This window comes from Passer montanus, unplaced genomic scaffold (genome assembly GCF_014805655.1).
Source record: "Passer montanus isolate IOZ18808 unplaced genomic scaffold, ASM1480565v1 scaffold136, whole genome shotgun sequence".
Classification (NCBI taxonomy): domain Eukaryota; kingdom Metazoa; phylum Chordata; class Aves; order Passeriformes; family Passeridae; genus Passer; species Passer montanus.
In genome coordinates, this window is record NW_024360497.1 from 591,530 (window position 1) to 614,530 (window position 23,001).

General features: G+C 56.1%; 1 protein-coding gene across 1 annotated transcript; it reads left to right on the forward strand.

The window, feature by feature from the left end:
* The first annotated feature begins 2,122 nt into the window (after positions 1–2,122).
* On the forward strand, positions 2,123–22,611 carry TP53INP2 (tumor protein p53 inducible nuclear protein 2). The gene is made up of 5 exons (XM_039699558.1): positions 2,123–2,372; positions 10,405–10,735; positions 13,215–13,250; positions 13,772–14,045; positions 15,412–22,611. Exons 2-5 carry the CDS (start codon positions 10,612–10,614, stop codon positions 15,566–15,568), a joined length of 591 nt encoding a protein of 196 aa, XP_039555492.1. The 5' UTR covers positions 2,123–2,372; positions 10,405–10,611; the 3' UTR covers positions 15,569–22,611.
* The last annotated feature ends 390 nt before the right edge of the window (positions 22,612–23,001 follow it).

The window sequence follows — 23,001 nt, forward strand, 5'->3', positions numbered from 1 at the left end:
AGCAGTCACCCAAGTTCCCAGGGTGCCTCCAGTTACGCTCCTGAGCAGCAGAGCCCGAGGCAGCTGCTGGGGTGGGCTGTGCTGTGACACACAGGCCCCACTTAACTCCCCATTCCCTGCGGGCAGGTGAGGTGCAGTCAGCTGCTTGCTCATCCTCTGCAGCCACAGCCACCTCAGGCCTTGCAGCTCAACTCAGCGTGACTTTGTGACTTTCACAGCGACCTGAGGCCAGAGCCATGCAGGAGTCAAAGCCAGGTCATGCCCTGTGTCCCCCCATCCTACCTCAGGATGCCACAGGGAAGGCACTCTGGTTTCTTTTCCCTTACTCAGTGTCCCTGGGGACACAGCGGGGGTCCCTCCAGTCTCTCCTTGCTGTGCACAGACAGAAGACACAGTGACATGGACCCCAGCTCAGCACTGCAGGATTGTAGGCACACAAGGGCTGGGCCACCACAGCTTCTCACCCACTGTTCCCTGTGCCAGCAAGATTAAAGTCACCTCCTACTGTCACACAGCACAGCTGTCACCCACCCCAGAGCCCCTGGCCACAACCCTGGCCAGGCACAGCAGGGCCTGGCAGCCACTGCTGCTGGCCTCAGGCTGGTGAGAAGCTCCTTCCTCTGCTCACCATCTGTGCTTTTCCAGCAGTGAATCGCCGGGGCTCCATGCTGGGAGGGGACTGCCACCTGCTTTTGGCAGCAGGAGACCAGGGCAGGGTGCAGCAGAGACTGAAGCATTTCCCATCCCTGTAGGAATGGAGAGAGGGGCATCCCATTTACCCCTGTGCTTTAGGGCATATGCCAGCACAAAGGGGCAGTTTACCTGGGAACGTTTCACCCTCACGAGATTCATTCTGCTGCATTTATTTATGCCCTCCTCTGCGGCAGCAGGATTAAAGGCTAATTTCTGCACTCCTGCTGCAGCCAGCAGGAGCCATCCTGTAATCACTCCATGTGAAACCAGGACAAGCAGCAGCAGCAAAATGAACCTCCATGGGCAGCAGGAGCCCTCGGCTTCAGGCAGGGGCCGGGCTGGGGGTCAAGTGTGGTGATGCTGTAACTTCTGTGTGTCTTCTGCAGATCATCCCCCTCTATGCCCAGCAACTTTGGCTCCTTGGGCATTCACTGAAACTGCCATGGCCAGCTCAAAATTCCCCCCATGGACATCCCAGATGAGTGGATTTTCTGCTTAGGACTGTTTCAAGCTTCACAGGCTTCTGCTCCCCTCCTGGCAAAGTGGGGTGGGAGCTCTGCAGGGTGGCAGCTCTGCTCCTAAAATGGTTTACACTCTTCTGCAAGATCCTTCAATTACAGAAGACTAAATGTTATTTAATTTGTGACCTCGTGTTGAATAAGACACAATTAAATTCTACCTCTTGTGAATTTACAATGGGGAATTCTCACCTGTGATGCCAGATGAGTCCTAACTGTTCCATGCATGACTCAGACACCCAAACGGCTCCATTAATGACTGTTTTAATAAATGTTCTATCTTTACACAGACAATATCCTGCCCTGTGACAAGCCTGGCACGAGGTCACACCAAACCGTGGTCCCACGGCCAGCCCATGCTGAGGACGAAGGCAAACCCGGTAATGCCAAGCATCCTGAGGGGCTGCGACCCTGCAGGGACGATCCTGGTGTCGTTCTTCAGGAAGGCCCGGGTCCCCGCGCAGGTGGGTGGTGGCTGGGCGGCACACCCGGGGGTTCGGGCGCAGGGCCCCGTTCCCAGCAGCGAGAAGGCAGCGGGTGTCTGGGAAGCCTCAAGGCTCCGTCCCTTCCCTCGGCAGCGCCAGCATCCCCCGCGCCCTTCCTGTCCCCCCCGCGCCCTCGGGCGCTGCGGGCGGGACCGCACTCTTATCGCTTTTTTTTGTCCAGTGGCTTCAGCTCTTAATTTCCGTCCATCTCCCTCCTCCCGTTCCCGTTGTATCTCGGTGCCGGAGCTCCCTTCTCCCCCCGCACCTCCGGGGTCTCAGCTGTTCCCTTCTACCCCAACTCTCCGGCGCTCTCCATCCTTTTCCTTTCCCCCGGGAGTCCCCAGCCCCTCGCCGCGCGGCCCGGAGGAGCCGAACCGGACCGGACCGAACCGAACCGGGCCCCGCCCCGGGGCGGGCCCCGCCCTCCCTGCGCGCGCTCCCATTGGCTGCGGCGGCGCGGGGCGGGCCCGCTTTGTGACGTCACGATCAGCTGTCGGAAGGTGCCGATTTGTGCGGGGGAGCGGCGCGCGCTCGGCAGAACCGCGGGGTCCGCACCGGCACCGGCACCGATACAGATACACGTACCGATACAGCTACAGCATCTGCACCGGCACCGGCACCGCCCCGGCACCCGCACTACCTCAGCGCCCTCCGCCGCCCGGGACACGCAGGGCCGGTGAGTGCCCGCGGGACGCGGTCGGGGCGCACCGGGCCGGGCTGGGGGCTCCGCGGGCCCGGGCGGGAGCGGCGGCGGGGGAGGCCCGGGACCCCTCGGCTCGGCCCCCCCGCGCCTGTTGTTTGTTTCTTCTGCACCGGATTAAGATTGGCGGCCGTTCCCCGCTGCCATTGGCCGCGCGGCGGTGACGCTGCCTCATTTGCATTTGACATTGAGACGTCACGGCGCTCCCTGTCCCGCCGTGACCCCGGGCGGCGGCGGGGCCGCTCGCGGGACGGGCCCGCGGTCACGCGTGGGTGCCCCCCTGCCCCCCCGCTGCTGGGGCTTTTCTCAGCAGGGAACGTGGATGCCTCTCCCCCCGTGGTGCTTAGACGCACTTCGGGTGCGAAACGTGGCGATGTGGGAAAGGAATGTAGGTGTATAAATACAAGTATGTGTCAATATATTAAATATGTCATAGAATCGCAGAATGAGTCGGTTTGGGTGTGACCTTAAAAATCATCTCGTTCCAACCCCCTGCGGGGGGATGTCCTGGTAGGGACACCTTCCTATTCTGTGTGTTACACACTGTATAAAGTGCAGCATGTATAGTATACTATATGAAATAATTTTGTGTAAAGAATGTAAATAGATGTGAATTGCTAACACAAAGTATTATCTGTTTAACTTATTTCCAGAAAATCCTTGGTGCTTTGGATGTAGATCCCTCTGTCTTTAGATCTCGATTGTGTTTGTAAATCCCACCAGGTTTTATGAGATTGAGATGTATGCTTTGATGTTTTGTTGAGTTTAGTTGTGCTGCCCAGGCAGGGCTGTGTGTGGAGGGGGAGGGTGGTGGCAGTGCTCGGCTGAGGTTTCTGCCATGGGGCAGCTCTACCACATCCCAGGAGGGAGTCCCTCAGCTGCCAAACTCAGCATCTCCCTCTGCTATCATCGCTGCTCCAAGGGCACCTCCTTTGGGACAGCTCAGAAAAGTCATTAGTCCTAACAAGGCAACTTTCCTCTGGATTTCATGTCTCACCTCAGCTTGGTTGAGCCTGGCAGGCCCTGGAAACTCATCCTGCTCCCATCTGGGGGGAAAACTTGGACTTTGTGGAGTGTAAAAACGGGTTGCAAAGGGAATTTTTGCTCTTGTAATTCTTTTATGCACATACATATACATACTTGTGTAGGGGAGCTACAGCCCTGCTCAGAGCATGTGAGCAAAGAGACTGGCATCCCAAAATAGTGGATTAAACTTCCCTCGAGCCCAGCAATAGCCAGTGCTGAAGCAGCACCAACGAGGGCTGGGCTGGGCAGGTGCCAAGTGCTGTTGCTTGTTCTGCCAAGGTTTTGCTGGGGTAGGAAACAATCCCAGAAACCCTCCCAGAAACAGGTGTTGGGCTCTGGCACAGGACTGTGCTGGACCTCCTTTCCCACCAGGTTTAATCTACAGAGTGCCAAGAACTGTGTTGTTTTGCTCTAAAATAAACCTTTCCTCTCCTTTTATATTTCCTCCCCCCAAAATACTCCCCTTCCCCCCTCAAACAACAAACCTACCACAAAAAAAGACAAGAGCTGTGTGCTGTAGCTCACTGTCAGAAACCCACTGCATCAAACTGCTGCTTATCTGGGTGAACAAAAAAGGAAAAAATAGAAAAGTTTTTCCCCAGGTAACAAAATGGTAACACCTGCTTGTAATTAGACTGGAAAACCCTCTGACACAAACTTGTATTTGAGGGGTTTTTAATGCACAGCGAGTCCTGCCCTGCTGAGGGGGGCCCTGAGTGGCCTTGGGGGGAGCTGCTGGGGAGCTCGGGGTTCTTGTGGTGTCACAGGCCAGGGTCCCAGGAACTGTTCAGCCTCTGTGATTTGTGGAGGCTGTAAGGCTGGGCTGCTCCCCTCCCTCCCAGTGTGCAGCTCCTCAGGATGCTTCACTCCTTGGGATGCTTCACCCAGTGCATCCCAGAGAGGAAAGTTCTAAAATTTCATAGCACAGCTCATGGCAAATCTAAAATTTCCAAGATGCTGCCAGCCCCTGGCAGCTTTGCCAGGACTGTGTGTGATGATATCAAGCAGCACGAGGTCACATTTGCCCTTGGGGTAAGGACCTTCCTGCAGCAGTGACAGAAAAGCTGCTGTGGGTGCAGAGACCAGCTCTGGGAAAACATCTCCTCATTCTGCAGGGTCCCCTCCTTCAGACAGGATCTGGAGGAGCATGTGGGAGCTCTAGTCCCTGCTGAGACCCTGGACTGGCTGAGGAAAGCCCTTCCAGGTCCTGTCCTGGTCTGCCATTAATAAGAAGAGTCTCATGATGAAGAGTTTTTTGGGATTTTTCAAATTGCTCTCTGCCTTCCCCCCACTACTCCCCTGATCTGCCGTGGAAGAGGCTCTGGCTCAGCCTCAGCCTCTGTTTTTCTGGAATCAGTCTGTCCGTGCTGGCAGCACCTCGGGGGGCAGCTCTGCCCCTGTGCCCAGGGCTCCCCCAAGGGAATCCATCAATGGCCCTGCTGGCAAAGCAGCGGGATCAGCCAGACCTGGAGTTGGTGTGGGACCAAATTCAGCTCCACCAAACTGTCCCAGGCAGGTCCCTGCCGGCCCTGGTCCCTCCCTTGACAGGGAGGGGTAGGGGACAGGCCAGGGATGATTCACTGATCCTTTCTGGGTGATGAGCAGAACTCCCCTGAGCTGCCCAGCTGCTGGATCCCCTCTGTGGTTTGTGTTTCTGTGCCAGGTTTAGGATTTTCCTACATCCAGCGCAGCGAGCCTTTGAAATGCTTGTCTAATTTAGGTAAAATGAGTTGAGAATCCCATTTCCCAAGTGGGTTGCAGGAAGGCACCTGATGTGTGCCTCTGCCTCCTGCTGGGCTGACTGCGGGGTATTCTGAGCTGTGCCGAGGAAGGGCTGCTCCCGCTGCCTGCCAGCAGCGTCCCTCCGGCCGCCGAGTATTTATGGAAAGTTTCAGGGAGCCTGCTGCCCTTTCCAAGGGGAGCTGCTGCTTTCTTGCACGCTGGGACTTGTGAGAGCTCCAGTCCTGCGGCGCTGCAGCTCCTGGCGCACCCCGGGGCCTTGCTGCCCAGCCTGCTCCCTATTCTTAGCTCCTGGGGTTATTTGCAGCCACGGTGACTCAGAAAACTAATTATTGTGTCGAGGTTTCTGAAGGGGAAAAAATAACTTGATGTATTGTGGTTTCCTTACTTCCACTTTAAATTTAATATTTTTAATACCTTTTGGCTTGTTGTAAAAGGCTGTTGGACTGTCTGGAAGGATTCTGATGGACATAATTCATTTAGAAACTTGTCTGTCCCCAGGTGAGTGTCCCTGGTGGGGTGTCCTCCTGGTGGACTGTCCCCTGGTTGACATGCCGAGTCAGAGGGTTTGTGGAAGCCTGGGAAGGATGGCAGCTCTCCCGTGCTGGTGGCCCCAGCTCTGGCAGGGACAGGGGCTCATTGTGTGCTTTCTGGGGCAGCTCAGCCCCAAGGGAGTGGCACATAGGCAGTCCCCTTGTGTCCTGAGCAGAGACACCTGGGACACACTTCCCCCACAGATGTGGGGCACCTGCAGTTGCAGGAAAGCTGGAAGAAGGGACCTGAGAGGAAGAGAAGGCATCTCCTGGTCCAAACTGGTTCTGTGGGCACCACCTCTGCCTGTTGACAAGGCACAGATTGACCTCAGTCCCCTGTCAGGGACACTATCGGGTTCCATTGGGGCTGCCAGCCCTCCATGTCCTGGTGTAAATGGGGAAAATATTTGCTGCAGGGAAAGCAGAGGCTTTCCAAATACCTGGATAAACCTCAGGGCTTGGTCTGCTGCTGGCTGCTCCAGCCAGAGAAGTGCTTGGTGGAACCTGCAGGGCTGGAGGTGGCACGTGGCCATCTCACTGCACAGGAGCTGGCCAAGGAGTTTCATCTTGTGAAGGGCTGAGCAGGTCACCTGAGCCCTCTCTGATGAGCTCATGGAGGAGCTTGGTGGCTGCCAGGGAGGGCCTGGAGCTCCTAGGCAAGGAGCTGCTCCCTTCTAGGGGGGTGGGAGATTGCAGAATCACAGGCTGGTTGGGGTACAAAGGGACCTTACAGAGCATCTCATCCCACACCCCTGCCCTAGGGAGGGACACCTTCCACTATCCCAGGGTGCTCCAAGCCCCAGCCTGGCCTTGGACACTCCATCTGCTGAACTGACTCTCCACACAGCTCAGTGCCATCCACAAACCTGCTGAGAGTTCTGGAGATCAGAGCTTCATCCTCCTGCTTTAACCTGAGTTTTTCAGAGACAGAGTAAAGTGAGGGGGAGCACTAATGCTCATTTTGGCCCTTGCCTGCATTTTGGCCTCGCTCCTGCCTTCCCACTGCAGATTTGATCCTGAAGGCTTTGCCAGGAGCCTCCTGCAGCTCCCTGGGCACCACCATGGTGCTGGTCCTGCCACTGTAGCTTACCCGTGGCACAGACTCTCTTGCACCAGGAAAGAGGTCAGGGCCACCCCACATTCCCTGGCTTGGGGAGGGTGACAGCTGGAGACCGACTTGAATTCTTTGAGGAATGATCCTTTAAAATGATCCATTTCAAGTTTTGCTCTTCAGGGAGCTTTTAATTCTCTCCCACTTCCTCCAGAGCTATGACAGCTGCCTGTGAGCCCCTGTGCCTTAACTTAAGAAGTTACACTTGTGAGAGGGGACAATCAAAAATAATAGTGTCTATTGTGTCCTCAGAAAAGACAAATTACCTCTGGGTTGGGGTGGACACCTGAGGAATCCAGGTACCTCACTTCCCTTCCTGTGATTTTCTGGGGACTGGTCCCTAAGCAGGCAGGTACTCTGTTCCTGGCGAACAGGAGAGCAAACAGCTTTCCTGCTGCCCTGTGAAAGCTTTTATCCTGATTTAACAAAGGAAAACAAAAAGCTTTTGACCATGGCAGTGGTCATTTGACTTTGAGCTTGCTGGAGGATGAGCCCCTGGCAGGGGGCTCCCAAAGCCAAGGCTGCAGAGCATGGGAAGCACTCGCTGCAGTGAGACATTCCTGGCTGACTTGTCTTAGGCAACAGGGAAAATCCCTGCCTGCCTCAGCCCCTGCCCTGTGGTGGCTGCTTGGGTGCTTTTCTGGGTGACCTTGCCCTGGCAGGCAAACTGGGGCCACTGTGTTCCCCTGTCCCTGTGTGCCAGATCTTGTCCCCAGCTCTGCTGTTGGGTGACATCCATATCTGGGCAGGGACAAAGACTGGCAGTAGCATGAGGTAAGTCAAGAGCATTGCCAGTGTCCTCCTAGTGTGGTGGGCTTGGGGCACAGCACAGGGGACCCTGCTGTCCCCAGCCCCAGGTGTCATCCTGAGGACCTCCCTGCTGACACTGGGGTCAGCTTTGGCTCAGCACTTCTGCCAGCCTGGCAGTGCCCCAGCTCAATAAGCACAGGAACCCACTCCTGGCCTCACAGTGAGCCAGGGCCATGGTGGCCTTGGGGGACTGGCCCCTGTGACCCCTGTGCCTGCCATGAGCTGCCCCAGGCCCTCCTGCCCAGGCACCTGGGGAGCAGCAAACAGCAGGAGACTCTGGGACATCACTCACCAGCAGGAACCTGGGAGCTGTGGAGTTTCTGACACAATTAGATATTTAATAAACATCTTAAATAATTAACATTGATGTCATATTAAAAGGTATTTGCTGCCTAGGCGAGTGCTCAGGCAGGTGCCAGGTTTCCAGGCTGAGCTGGCATGCTGAGGCCACCCCCACCCTCAGGGCTGGCCAGGGTGGCTTTGGCAGCCCGGTGGGATGGAGGCACGTGGGCATCCTGCGGGAGGGAGCTCCCACTGTGCCTGCAGTGGAGCACAGCAGAGTGCATCCAGAGCCCAGCCGGGCACCAGCCCCTCTGTGTGCTGTTTCCCTGACTTACATGAACGTGCTTTAATGGTCCAGGTGAGGGGGGTCTGCCTGATTTCACTGATAGCACTGGAGGGTAGCAGCATGGCCGTGGTGGTTGTGGGCTCAAAGAAACAACTCTGTCACGTCTCTGTGCCCAAACCCTCCCTGCTCAGTGCCTCCAGGAGAGGCCAGGGACCCTCTCAGGACACAGAACAGAGAGTCCTCCCTGACCTCCTGTTCTGCCTGGTGAGAGTCTCCAGAAGCCTCAGCTGAGCCATCCCAGAGTGAGTGGGAAGCTGGGCTGGAGCCCTGAGCACTGCAGTCTGCAGCGGGGCATGCTGTGCCTAATGGTCTGCCTTGTGCCTCTGGGGCACTGCAGTCCCCAGAGACCTGCTCTAGGGGACAGGTGGTGTCACACTGCTGCCCTGACCATGCCAGGGAGGGAGAGCTGGCAGTTGCAGGGCTGCTTCATGCTCCATCACTCCCTTCTGCAGCTGGAAGTGTCTGAGATCAGAGCCCCTGAGCTGCAGGGGATCCCATCCCGGGGGAAGGCTCCTTTGGTTTCTCATTTTCTGCGTTATAGAGCAGATGTTGTTCCTCCCAAGGCACCTGAGAGACTGCAAAAGGCATTTCCATCCCACAGGGGTGAATAAAAGAGTGCCTGAGCCCCAGAACTGCAGTGCCAAGGCCAGCCACCTTTGCAGAGTGCTGGAACTGGGGAAGCCACAGGGCAGCAGGGCTGAGCTAGAACTTGTCCTGCTGAAGGACTGGGGTGGCTGTGGACACATGGTGCCCTTGTACCCTGCCCATTCCCCTCTGTCTGGAGCAGATGGAGTTCCCCTGGGTGGAGCATCACTCCAGCTCCATGGCCCCTTGGTTGACAGGGTCCTGACCTGGGGCTTTGCCGTGAAATGGGGATTCACCCTTTCCATGCACCCACATCAGTGTGCCAAGCACGGCAGCACCCAGCTGTCCCTCTCACTTCATTGAGCTCCTGCTGGCATTTTATGGCCTCTTCATGCCCTTATAATGTCTCTGGACCAAGAGGCACAAAAATAACACACAAATAGTACTCTGCACCTTTTGGCTGCCCCTCCTGTGCCTTGCCATGAGCTTGGCAGACATTAACGAAATTAATGAGTGCTGACCTCCCCCCACACTGGAGGGAATCTGCTTTCCCAGGGATAAAACAGTGGTGAGCTGAGCAGAGGTGAAGCAGAGACCCACAAAGGACTGGGATGAGAGGCTGGATGTGAACAACAGTGTGTGCTGGCAGCCCAGAGAGCCAACAGCATCCTGGAATTGTCCTCACAGGGTGGGCAGCAGGTGGGGGGATTCTGCCCCTCTGCCCACTCAGGTGAGACCCCACCTGCAGAGCTGCCTCCAGCCCTGGGGACCCAACATCAGAAGGATGTGGAGCTGCTGGAGGGAGTCCAGAAGAGGCCACAAAGATGCTCCAAGGGCTGGAGCCTGACTGGGAGCTGGGGGTGCTCACCCAGAGAAGAGGACTCAGGGAGACCTTAGAGCCCCTTCCAGTGCCTAAAGAGGCTCCAAGAGATCTGGAAAGGGACTTTGGAAAAGGGACTGGAGTGCCAGGACAAGGGGGAATGGCTTCCCACTGCCAGAGGGCAGGGTTAGATGGGATATTGGGAAGGATATTCTTGGTTGTGAGGATGGGCAGGCCCTGGCACAGGTTGCCCAGAGAAGCTGTGGCTGCCCCTGGATCCCTGGCAGTGTCCAAGGCCAGGCTGGGGCTTGGAGCACCCTGGGATAGTGGAAGGTGTCCCTGCCCAGGGCAGGGGGTGGAATGAGATCAGACTTCAAGGTCCCTCCCAGTCCAAGCCAGTCTGGGATTCTGTGGCAATGCTGTCCTTGTCCTGCCTGCTGTCAGGAGCTTGGCATGTTTGCCTGACTTGGGGACAGTGTCTGCTCTATCCCTGCCAGCTCCTGGGGATGGGTCTCCTGGACACCCCACCCATGAGGATGGGCCACAGTGAGGGGCTTGATGCAGGTGGAGGCTGCAGGGCACAGGCACCCAGTGCTGCTTCAGGTACAGCACCAGCTGGGACAGCCCATGGCACAGGTCAGTGTCAGAGGCACCTTTTTGCTGTCCCCTTGAGCCCATCTGAGCTCCTGGGATGCAGGAGGGCCACACTGCCAGCCTGTTTTAATGTGCTGTTCCTTTTTCTCTCCCTTTTCCAGGCCTTTGCACTGAAGCCGAGGGAAGCACCTCACAACTGCACTGCACACTGCTCAACTCTGACTCCCCTGGCAGCCAAACCTCTCTGTCACTGACACCTCGAGGGCTCTTTCTCCTCTCCCTGCCCATCTCTCCTGTGTCTGTGCCTGGAAGCTGGTGCCCAGCAGTAGCTCTATCTCCCTGTCCATCCTGCTGGACCTCTCCCCACCATGTTTCAGCGTCTCACCAGCCTCTTCTTCAGTGACAGCAGCACACCAGAGGGCCTGGAGGAGCCCAAACCCTTTGTCGAGGAAGAGGAGGAGGAGGATGGCTGGCTCATAATTGATCTTGCAGGTGAGCAAAGCAACAGAACTGTCTTCCCACAGCCTCTGCTGCACCTTGTCTCTCCAGAGCTGGGCAAACTCTTCTATCAGCAGATGAGCTTACACCACATAGGAGCAGCTCTGCCCTTCATTTTTTCTCCCCTGGTCCCCATGCTCTGCCCGTGGTGCCAGCCCTGTGGTCACTGCAGCAGCCTCTGACCTGCTCCTCCTTTTTCCCTTTCCTCTCCCAGTGATGGTTCTCAACTTTCTGCCAGTGTGGGAGCAGCATCAGCATCTCCAGCTGGGGTTGCTGCTGCCCAGAGGCCTCCAGGAGCCTCCATGCCAGGAGGAGAGCCTGGCAGAATTTTGGGGTGATGCTGCCCACAGGGGCAGAGGGTTGGGCACTGCCATGGCCTGGGCTGAGCTGTGCCATGGACAGCGGCACTGTTCCAGGAGCAGCCTGGCTCAGCTGCTCCCTGCTGAAAGCACACCAGGAGCCTGTTCCCCTGGGAGACCCCGGTCCTGCTGGGGGCAGGGGGCTGTTCCACGGGAGGGCAGGTGGCAGTGGTGCCTGCCTGTTCCAGCTGGGGATGTGCCACCAGGGATTTGGCCATGTTTGGGTCATTTGAGAGGAGTAAATCTCAGCTGCACGGGGGTTATCTTCCCAAATTATTCCCAGTGTTCATGCCAAGCACAAGGGACGTTTGGCACCAGGTGCCTGCACCTAGAGAGCCCACAGGGCTCCCCATTCCCAGAGCCATCCTGAGCCCTGTGTAACACCAACCAGGCAGATTGAATTCCTCCTGTGCAGATCTTCTCCAGCTCTGTTCAGACCTTGGGAGTTTCCATTGTAGATTGATGACTCAGCCAGTTGCAATGATGTTTTTATGACCTTTTCCTTGCAAGTCCAGCAGCAATCAGAGACAAACCCTCCTGCCTGTGCAGGAGCTCCTGATGGCCCTGCTCTGCTTTGGCAGCCCCTGGTTGGTTGTGAGGCCCCAGCTCAGGAGACCACAGGTGTATCCTGCAGGTTTAGGAGGAGGGGTTTGTCCTCCCTCTTGCAGGCAGCAGGACTCTGTGCAGATGTTCCCTGCCTGTTCCCCATGCTTGTTTTTGTTATTCAATTTGTTCATCAGGGTTTTTTTCCCATATGCAGTGACCTGGAGAAGGAACCAGGGCAGGGACAAGACTGGGATGGGGACAGGGCCAGCCCCATGCCTGGTGGGAGCACTGGAGAGCTGCTGGAGGTGCTGGGTGGTGTAGGCATGGGCAGCTGTGGAGGCTTCCCTGTGCTCTGGGCATTCAGGGGACTGTCTAGGGAGGGTCATGGCAGTGCCATGGCAAGGGACTGTTGCACGGAGGTCCCTGGAGCTGTGGGCACGCAGCTGCCACGTGCCAGGGCCAGCTGGCTGCAGCTGCAGCAAGCCCAGGGCATGCCAGGAGGAGCCAGGAGCTTCCCCAGGCAGGGAAACGCTACGCTGTGCCCTGATCCCTGGGCGAGGCTGCAGATGGCTCACAGGGGACCAGCGCTTGACTCTGGCACAAAACATTCCCACGTTTTCCCAGTGAAGTGCCTCGGCTCTCCAGCAGTGTCTGCCTGTGAATGGCACCCTGTGCTAATTCAGCTGCACTCTGTTCCCACAGCAGTGCCTGAACAGTGGGGGACCAGATACTTTCAGCTCTATTTCTGGGGCTTGAGTTATACCAAACACTCTGAGAACCCAGCCCGGAGCCCCATCCTTGCCCTTGGAGCTGTGGTGGCCAGCAGCTGCTCCCAGCCTGGCTCCCTCCCAGCAGCAGAGAGGCAGCCTAGGGAGCCTCTGGATTCAGCCTCTGCCAGCCTGGTCATTGCCCCCTGTGTTGCAAAAGGCACCAGAATTACTCAGACCTTCCTGGAATGTTTCTGGTGCTGCTCCTGCCCCCTTGCTTAGCCTGGGCCTGCTCAGCACCCAGGGAGAGAGCAAAGAGCATTTCCCACGATGTGGCTGCATCACTGAGGTACTTGAGGATCCCAAAATATTGCTTTGTGACATTAAAGCCCACCTTGGTAAAGGGTGGGCACAGTTCCCAGGATGCTCTCCGTGCCCTGTTGTGGGAGTGCTGCTCCAGCCAAGCTCAGAGGCTGTCCCCAGGCTGACAAACTCCAGCCGGGCATGTCAACAGCTATTAATAGGCTGATATCTTCTGACCTGGAGAAAGACATTTTCGTGTTTGGAAGGCCAGCTGTGGCCTGTCCTGGACTCTGGGCTGGGGCATCAGCTGCAGGAGGAGCTGGGGATGCACCGAGCTGGGAATACCCAACCCCGTGCTCTGTTTCTCCACACAAGAACAGTTTCATCTGTGCTTCCTCCTGCTCCCTCATCCAGCTGCAGGGTCCCTGTAGATACTGCACTGCCTCTCCCCTCACCAGTTCCCTCAAATCCCCCTGATGAGTCTGGGAATGGGTGAGGGCATCCCCACATTGGGTGCATGCCCCCTGCCCTTTACAGCACCAGTAATTCCAAGCACAGGCAGCCGAGAAAAGCCCGGCCCAGGTGCTGCTGCCGGGTGGAGGTGAGGAAGGGAAGGCGTGGGAGGCTTGGGGGGTGTCAGCTTCTGGATCAGCCACTCAACATTTGGCCTCTAACAGGCTGGAGTTGAAGGCACAGTGAAACCTTTGCTGAAGATTTTTTTCCCATGATTTCTTCCAGAGAAAAGGTGTGGACTGTTTTTCTGCTGTGTGTGCTTGGTTTCCGTGTTTGCGGAATGCTGGGTGGTGTTTGTGAGCCCTGGCCCGGCCCGGCCCGGCCTGGCCCGCCTCAGGCGCCATCAGAGCGGGGAAAGCAGCGTTTATCACTGCCCGGACTTCTCTCCTTTTGAGAAGGAGAAGCCCCTTGCTGCAGTAAACCCTGCTGTGTCCCACCTCTGTGGCCCGGCCTGTCCGAGCAGAGCCGTGTGCCCGAGCGGGGCTCGGGCCGGGGCGCGGGCCCGCTGTCGCGGCCTGCCGGCGGTGGGTGTCTCTCGCACTAACGATGCCCCTTTCTCTCCCCCTCCCTCCCTCCCTCCCCACTGTACATGGTATGTGTGTGTGCTGGCGGTACCGGGCGCTCGGCGCGGCCCCGCCCGGCGCCCCCCGGTCCGCCACCGCCACCGGCTGCTTCCCCGGTTCCGGCCGGTCCCTGCTTGATGGACGAGAGTTGGTTTGTCACCCCTCCCCCCTGTTTTACTGCAGAGGAGCCCGGCCCCGACGGCGTGGGGAGCAGCCCCATGGAGGACCTGCTCATCGAGCACCCCAGCATGTCCGTCTACGTCACCAGCACCCTCGAGGTGGACGGGGAGAGCCCCGAGGACGATGCTGCAGAGTGAGTGCACTGCCAGCGTGCTGGGGGCCAGCAGCCCCAGCACCCACTGAGGGCCCCGGCGTGGACAGTGGGTCCTGCCACCCCAAACCCCCGCCTGCACCCAGGAATGTTTCACCCATGGACGTAGTGTGGCAGTGGGGGACATGGGTGTCCCCACACCCACCCCAAAGGAACACTGCAAATGTGGCAGGGTGGCACCATGCATGGCTGGCAGCCCCCATGTCCCAAACTGCTCTGCCATGGGGTCTCAGTTAGCATATTCCTGTGGCCATGGCTGCAGGACACGAGCTTGGCACTGGGCTGTGCTGGGAAATGTGCTCATTTCCCCTGCCCTTAGCAGGGTCTCCTGGGCAGGCCACCTCTGCCAAGGCCACCTCTGCCAGTGCCAGTGCCACCTGTCACTCCATCATCCCGGGGTTTTGCCAGGCAGGGCTTACACCAGGGGTTTGCATAGGCAAAACCCTATGCGATGCTAATTTTTAATGCAAATCCCTTCTCTCTTCCTGATGGACTCCTTCTGCCTTCGGAAGAACATGGCCCAAGCAAAGCAAGCCCAGTGGGACAGGGTGGCCTTTGGGCACAGTGGCCTCCTGAAGACCCGTTGGTCCCTCAGGCAGGAGGGTGCTGCAGCCCCCCTCAATCCCCCACCTGTCCCCAGACTGGCCCAGCATGGGGGTGGGTATCTCACAGCTGTGGGGAGTGGAACACTTCTTGCCTCAAATCTCAGTTCAGCAGTGAAATGAAACAGAAATGCCCCAAATAGCCCCTTTGTCCCTCCAGGCCTGTGGGCTGGAGCCCTCCACACCCATTTCTCCAAGGGCCACATCCTGGAGCTCTGCCCTCCCCCTAGGGCTCTTCTCCCCTGCCCTGCCGCCCCCAGGGAAAACCTGGAGTGTGCCCACACTCAGCCCGACTGCTGCCAGGCAAACCCTGGCTGCCACTGTGCCATGGGGTCCCTATGGGGTCCCTGCTCTCCCCCCGGCTCCCAGCCCTCCAACACCTCCGCTGCAGCCCCTCAGTGGGGCAGGGGAGGAGTAAGAATTTGGGGTGAGCTTTGCTCCAGGCCAGGAGACACTGTTCCTGGTTAGGGGACAGCATTCCTAGTTGGGGGTGGGCTATTCTTGGCTGGAGAACACCATTCCTGGTTAGGTTACACTGGTCCGACCTAGTGGACACCATTCCTGTCTAGATGACACCATTCCTTCAGGACTTGTCTCTTTCCAAAGTCTTCCTGAGGGCCAGAGCTTGATGTCCAGAGTGGGCAGAGTGTTCTGGAGCGCCTCAGTGCTGGAGGGGGGCAGAGAAGGGCTGAAGGGAACCTGAGACTAGCCGAGGCTCCAAATGGGTCACAGTGGGATGGAGACAGACCAGGCTCAAGGGACTCAGACACTGCCGAGCGGCACCGCCTGGCCCAGAAGGCGCTGCAGCGGCAGAACCGGGCCCGGCAGCGCCCGCCCCGCCGCGCCAAGCAGCTCCCGGGGGCCTTCGTCCACCAGCCCTGCCAGCGCCACTGCAACTACTGACCTCGCTCCGCCGCCCAGGGGCTCCCCCCGGCCGGCCCCGGCCCCGGGAGCGGCCCCACGGACACCGGGGACACGGCGGCGGCTTCACTCCGCACCCCGCGCCCGCACGCCTGACCCGCACTCCTCATCTTCCTCCCGTGCCCTCGCCGCGCCCCTCGCCCTCGATGCCGCCGGCATGGAGGGCCACGCTACCCCTGCCCGCTGCCTCGGCAGCCTTCACCCGGGAAACCGGAATTCCCAGTGAAATCACCTGTTCCCGAAATCACCTGTTCCCGGTGAAACCTGTTTGTCCTGATAAGCCTGTGACATCAGTGCCTTTCCTCACATCATGACTCCATGTACAGCCTGGCTGGGATGTCACAGAGACATCGAGCAGGAGTGACAAGAGCAATGAAGCCACAAGATTAGGGATTTTTAGGAAAATCTCATCAATGACACTAAATAATGCTTCCGCCCTGCAAAACCAGCAAATACTCCTCTCCCTCCTTGATTTTTTAGCTATGTTTTACCATGACAGATTATGCCCCACTGCCAGTCCTGAAGGGGCTTGTGGTTGAAAGCGCTGGTGGAATCGCCACAGCTGGCTCAGCCAGGCAGCTCCTGGTGCCTCACGGTGCTGTTTTTTTTAACAACGTTAAAGGAAATCTCAGGAATCAAAGCACCGTCCCAGCGCCGCGCCGGAGCGCTTGGCTGCCGTGCCAGGAGGGGTGGCCAGCCTGGGGTGGCATCACCGTGGCTGGTGGTCCCATCCGAGCGAGCCCTTTGGTCCTGGAGCCAGTCACCTGCCCCAGCTGCATCCCCGGGGTACGCCTGTGTCTGTGTGTGTATGGATTTCTGTGTGCCTGGACACTCACAAGAGGCACTGCTAAGCCGAGGGTTGCTGCCTGCTGGTGTTAGTCCCCAGGAGGGGAGAGGAGGCAGGATCTGCACAGCTTCCCTCAGGTGGCCAAAGCACGTCCGTGGTGGTGGTGAAGAGATGCTGAAGAGGCCGGAGGGAAGAGGCTGAAGTAAGGACAAAGATGGGTCTGGGAGCCATGCACTGGGTCAGGATGGGGCAGGTCTGAGTGAGAGGATCGCTGTAACAGGAGCTGTGACAGAGGCATCTTCTTTCCCCACTGAAAATGGCATCCTTTCCCATGAAGGGCCAAATTCACTGCTAGGCGATGCTAATTTTTAATGCAAATCCCTTCTCTCTTCCTGATGGACTCCTTCTGCCTTCGGAAGAACATGGTCCAGGCTTTTCATTGGCTCAAGCACCAGCTGAGACAGCTTCAAATCCAGCAGAAATTTGCTGATCTGCCCCCAGTTCTCTCCTTTTGGGAACTGATTTTTGTACCCTGTGCCCTGGGAAAGCACCCTGCTCATGACCACAGCCTGGATTCCCACCCTCTGAGACAAGAAATATCCCCACAACACTCCAGAAAATTCTGATTTCACCAGAGGTTCTTCCACTCACCATGTTGCATCCCTTAATATCAGCTGGGCTGAAGGAATTGTGGTGAGCCCAAACTGAGACAGCTGATAGATATTCTTTTAATGAGATTAAAGCCAAAATGAACCTTCTTAGTAGCAACAGCCCCTAGCTCTGGGCCAGGGAGCCTGGACCGTGGTAGCCAGCTGCTGCTGCTCCCCTGCAGCATTTCCCCTTCCCTCCACTGCCTCGGCTTTCCCAAAGGCACCGGGCTGGGCAGCTCTGGAGTGGTGCATCCCAAGAGGGGGAAGCCCGTGCCCTGGGCATTGCCCTGCCCTCCTCGGGCCTCACACAGCCTCTGTCCCTCGCCACGCCTGAGACCACACCGAGATCACCCTGTTGGTGAAGAGGCCGACATCTCCTGACTCCGGGGGAGTGTTTACATCCTTTGACTTCCTGGGCTTCACACTCAATGCCTTTTTTTGCCCCTGCAGCGGTGCCTGGGATGGGCTGGGAGCAGGGCAGGGACAGTGGCCCCGGCGCTGTGGCAGCAGGCAGGGGCTGAGCCCGGCTGTGATGGGTGCTGCCCTCCCATCCCCGCTGGACGCGCCGCTCCGTGGCCGCTGGGCAGCAGCCTTGGAGGAACCCCAGCACACATCAAGAAGGGCAGAAGCCAAGCACTGTCCAGCCTTCCAGCTTGGTCTTCGCTGCACATTCTCCTGCTGCCAGTCCCTCTGGAGCACTCCAGAAATCAGAGGCTGGCTGTGAGGCCACTGCGCCCTCGGCAGCTCCCAGAGGAACAGGCTGGGGGAGCAGTGGCCCCGAGGCAGATCCTGCCATGTCTCACCTGCCAGGCTCTCCTGTGCCTGCCCAGCTGCTGGAGATGGCACCCCAGGAGAAATCCCATATGGGAATCCTCCCGTGCACCCTTCTCATCTGCTGTGAGCCCGATGGCCATTCCTGGGGGACTTGTCTCAGCCTGGCACTGCCACCAGCACCCAGTGCCCATTTCAAACAGGTGATCTTCTTTGTCTGTCCTGGTTTTCAGAAGCAAATTCAAACTCTTTCTGTGCCAGTCTGAGATGTCTTTCATCACTCTGTGCCCAGCCAGCACAGGAGATGAAGCAGAACTATTACCACACTTTATACCCAGAGTATGTTTATAAAGGATTAATAAATTATTAATAATGTTTTCATGAAGAGGTTAGTCCAGACCCTGAGCTTCTTGTGGGTCATCGGAGTGCACAAACCACAGCAAATGAGCTCCTGCAAGTCCCCTCTGTTGTTTGCACTCTTGCTGTGTATTAACACCTAACACTCACCTGCCAACCCTTGCCAGGCACCTGTCACCCCCAGTGTGACCCCCCCTCCCCGTGCTCTGGTCAACCTGTGCTTTGCAGAAGACCTGCAGTGTTCTGCTCCTGCCCAGCAGCAAGACCTGACCTAGTCCCAGGCCTCCTGCCCAGTGCTGCCAGAGCAAGAAAACCCCTTTTCACTGAGGTTTTTTGTGTCCTCAAATCTTAAAACAAATGAAAGGTGCTTAAAAACGGAAAACTTCCTGTGTGTGCACCCATTTGCATGTGTAGATATTTCACAGCCCAGTGTAGGTGTTCAGTAGCTTGTTTTGGGGTTGATTTTTTAGGGGTTTGTTGGGGGTTATTTTTGCACCCAGTATTTGTGATGCACTGTGTGGTACTTCCAATGGGAAGGTTCTGGTTTGCAGGGGGCTCTTGAGCTGGTCCTGCTGGGACAGGTGGGGTGAATTTTGATTTGTTTTCTGTACTTGTGTAGGGGGAAACTACAGCATGGACTCAGGGACAAACCTATCTGCTGGGGTCTTTAAAAATGTCTTTTTCCCAGGCTTCTTTATTAGAATGTGGGATTTGGTTCTGGGATGATGCAGGGATGTGGCCTGTGGCAGCACGTGGTGGTGACAGGAGCTGCAGGGTGCTCTGACACTCCTGTGTGAAAAAGAAATTGTGGCCATTTGTAGTGGGATCATTCCTGGGCTGCAGCCCCTCTTCATTTGTTCATGACCTGAAAATTCTCCTTTACAGTCAAATGGCTTGTGAACAACCAGGTATGGATTTTCAGCACTGGGCCTCCTGGGGTTTGGGAGGTGCAGCAGGACTGTGTGTTACAGCCTGTCCCACATCACTGGGATCAGGGCACAACCAGGATGGGGAAGCCATTGAAATGATCACCTGGGGAAATGGTGATGCAGGCAACTGAAAGAAATTGTTGTATTTCTTGCAATGTAAGCATAAAAAAGGTGAGAATTCTCAGTGGAGAGGCCTGGGCAAATCCCTGTTCAGTAAGTGCCAGTTTTGCTGGGCCGTGTGTCAGTGCTGGGCCCAGACACTGAGCTGGCTCCAGCCCCAGCTCAGGTGGGCAGCAGGGCACCTGGGGCAGGCTGGGACAGTGCTCCCAGCAATGCTGGAGCTTGTGAGAGCCCCTGTGGAGGGAGGAATCTTCCCACCATGAAGCCCCCGTGGTGCAGGGATCTTCTCCAAGTGAGATTTGCCTCTGCTTGCCTGGTTCTGCCCTGGCTGCCACGTCCCAGTGCGAGGGATGAACCCTCAAAGCCTGATGGGCCAGGAGGGACCAGGAGGGACAGCCCTGCTGGAGAAGTGCCACTCTTGGGCTGCAGCAGGGCCCCAGTGCCCCCAAGGCTGTGCTTGCTGCCCGGGGCAAGCTGTGGCCATGGCACACTCAGGACCCCTCACCAGCAGCCACAACAAAGTTCTCACAGCAAATTCTGGCTCTTGCTTGGCATCGCAAGGCTGGAGGGATGCCAGGGGAGTAGGGGCAAGAGTCCTCCTCAGCTGTTGCTCTGAAACTTGCACTCACAAATGCTGCTTCTAAGAAACTCTGCTGCAAAAGCTTGGTCTGGAAGGAAAACAATTCTTTCCATGGGAGTCCATGTTTTCTTCTCATTGTGCAGAACATAAATGCATGGTTCATCCCAAAGATCACTGCTGTGGCAATCTTCTCTCTTTAGGTGTGTTCTAATCAATAATTTTTCATTTACATCATACTAGTACTTTTTCTTCTCTTCAGCCCTAATGGGGAGCAAAATACCCACTTAAATGTCTTACCAGACCAGTAAAGAAGAAAAAAGATAAAAAAATACTCCAGTGAGGTTTTAGGCTTGAGCCCCACAGCTTTGCAGTTGCCCCTCTGGATCAGTATCAATTCCATTGCCCTGCATAAAATGGAAATTAAACTTCATGTGAATTTAGTGAAAAACAAGTGAGTCCCCAAAAATCAAACATCTAATAGTTAGGAAGTAGTAAGAAGACATAAGTCACCTCAAGTCAAGAGAAATGGTTCTCAGCATATCTCAGAAGGCAGCACTGGGCCCCACTGCCCTGGGAATGGCTGCTGGCAGTCCTTGAGTCTTCCCTGAGTCTCTGGGTTAGAACAGGAGGCCATCCATGTCCAGCTGGTGCCACAGGGACTCTAGAGCCACCAGGCATTGTCAGCTGCCACCACTCCTGCTCATCTGCCTCCCCTTTGCTGCTCCTCCTTTGCTGCATGCATTCAGCAATAGCTGCTGGTGGCAGGAGGGAAGCATCAGCACCCCAGCGTCCCCCCAGCTTCTCAGACTTCCCCCCAGCCCTTCTCCATCACTGGACTGTGGTGACCTCCTCTGGCAGGGACCAGAGCCTGAGGGGGGACGTGGATGGCACTGGCAGTGCCCCTCTCCCAGGGGACTGCCACAGGCAGACCTGCCAGGGACAGGAATGGGCCTTAAAAGGGGCTGATCCCCTCAGGGCTTGTCTTCTTCAAGGTGGAGCTTCCCACCTCTCAGATCTGCTCCATTCAAAGTCAGTAACCTCTTCTTGTCCTCATGGGCTCCATCCCCATCCCATTCCCATCACTGGAGTGGCTGCCACAAGTTGCCTGAACGTGGCTGTAGGAGCTGGATGCAGCAGTGGGAAGGGCTCTGCAGGATCCCTTCTTTGCTGAGTGTCCTCAGCCCCACTGGAGATGGCACCTTCTCCTTGCTCACCTCCAGGATCTCAGAGCACTCCCCAGCTGTGGGCTCTGGACAGCTGGACAAGGTTGGGCAGGAGATCTCCCTACTCCATCAGCCTTTCTTTTTGCTTCCTGAAAGCATTTGTCATTAACACATAACCCTCCCCTTAGAGGAATGAGGATGATGAGGATGAGCAGCTCCATTTAATAGCAAAAGAGACTTTTATGTGTGATCATTTTTTCAGTTCTTTGCAGAGTGGTGACACCCAAGTGTGTCCCCTGTCACTCATTCTGAGCTGACACCTCCCAGGCTGGCGAGGGGGTTGCTTTTCCATCCCCATATTTTGTACAGGGATGCTGCCCCACACTCCAGAGCACAAAAAGAGCTGCAAAGCTTTGACTGTTGCAGCTAAACCTGAAAATCCTTCTGCCTTCCACTCTGACCCTATTTCATTGCATGGCAGGGAGGAAAATTTTATTCTCTGCAAATGAAGGAGAAAACAGCACAGTAAATTCTAAGTGTATGTTAAAAATGGGTTGCACAGGGGAGCCCAAAGCTCCTCTGCTCTTTCACATTCACCTCAAGTACCCTTGCTGGGGAGCCATGAGCAGCTGTGCCCACGTCTCACTGAATTCTTATCTTCAGCTCTGTGCTTTGGCAAGTCTGGGGATGAGGGAGCAGCACAAGGTGTAGCAGTAAACCAGTGAAATTTCCTCTCGTGTCAGAACTGCACTTGCACAGAGCCACCGAGCACTGCAATATTCTCTCTGTGTGTATCCACCCCTGGTACCTGCTTGTAAAACTCTTGCCCACACATTACCCTCCCCCATGCGGGACTGACTGACCGTACATGTGCCTTCACCCTTTTTCATGGTTTGGCATCTTTTTTTAACACAATTACAGAACTTGAAAAAAAAAATCACTGAACTGCAGTTACAAGTCCTATGCAAGAGGTGACCAGGGAGTCAGTTTTCAGTATTTCTGTGTTTCTGTGTCATTTTCAAAGTCAATGTGGGGTTTTTCAGAGAACCCCAACAGAATGAATGCCCCAAAATCTTTTTTTCTTTTTTTTTTTTTTGCTAAAAAGCATTTAGCATTTTGGATATACTAAATCTCTTAGGCAGCTTTGAAAAGCTCTAAATCCCAGTTGTTCACTGGGCCGTGTTTGGAGAGCGAGCAGGAGCAGGATGCCAGGACAGATGGCTGTTCCGTGGTTGGAAAAGGTTGCCTTAAGCCTTCCCTGCAATGTTCCTGTGCTCGGGGCAGCCCGGGCAGAGCAGCTCCCACCCCGGGCTCTGCCTTACACTGGGGGTCTGGGAGAAGAGGGAGGAACCAGCCCCACGCTGTCCACATCACCTGTGCTGTAGGACTGAGACCTCGTCTGGAACTCGAAGTAACGAAATCCGTCCTTCTTGTGTGTTCTGTGTTCAGTTGGTGTAAGCAGGGTTCGTAGGGAAGGGGTGTCTCCTCCTGTTAGGACATTGTGTAAACATTTGCTGTGTGTCGACTGCCTGGGACACATTGTGTAGTGTGCCTGTGTGTGTGTAACCTGGTTTTGGTTGTTAGGTTGTAATGCTGTCTCTTGAATGAAAAAAATATCTAATATAAAGAAAAATCACAAGAAATAAAACAATATATATTTAAAATCTATTTTGTGTGTATTCTTCTAAAGCCTGCAAAATGCTTTGGTTTTTTAAAAATGCTTTTAAAAGTCAATGGTTTTAGAGACAAATAACAGAAAAACATCCCCGTTGAAGAAAAGGACACACAGGAGAGAGGATGGCACAGGCTGAGGGGTTGGAAGGGATTTTTTCCCCCTCCTCATTACCAAACCTTACAACTTAGCAGATAATGACAGAGCTAAAGCAGATGTCGATTGCCCTGAGAAAATCCCAGATCAGCCAATCTCTGCAGCATCAGCTGTTTCTCCAAGCAGAGCGAGATGTTCTCAGCAGCCACGAGAGGCAGAGATGCCTCCAAGGTAATTAAGGGCTTGGAGACAGGAGAGGCTGAGAGCTGGGGCTGCCCAGCCTGGAGGAG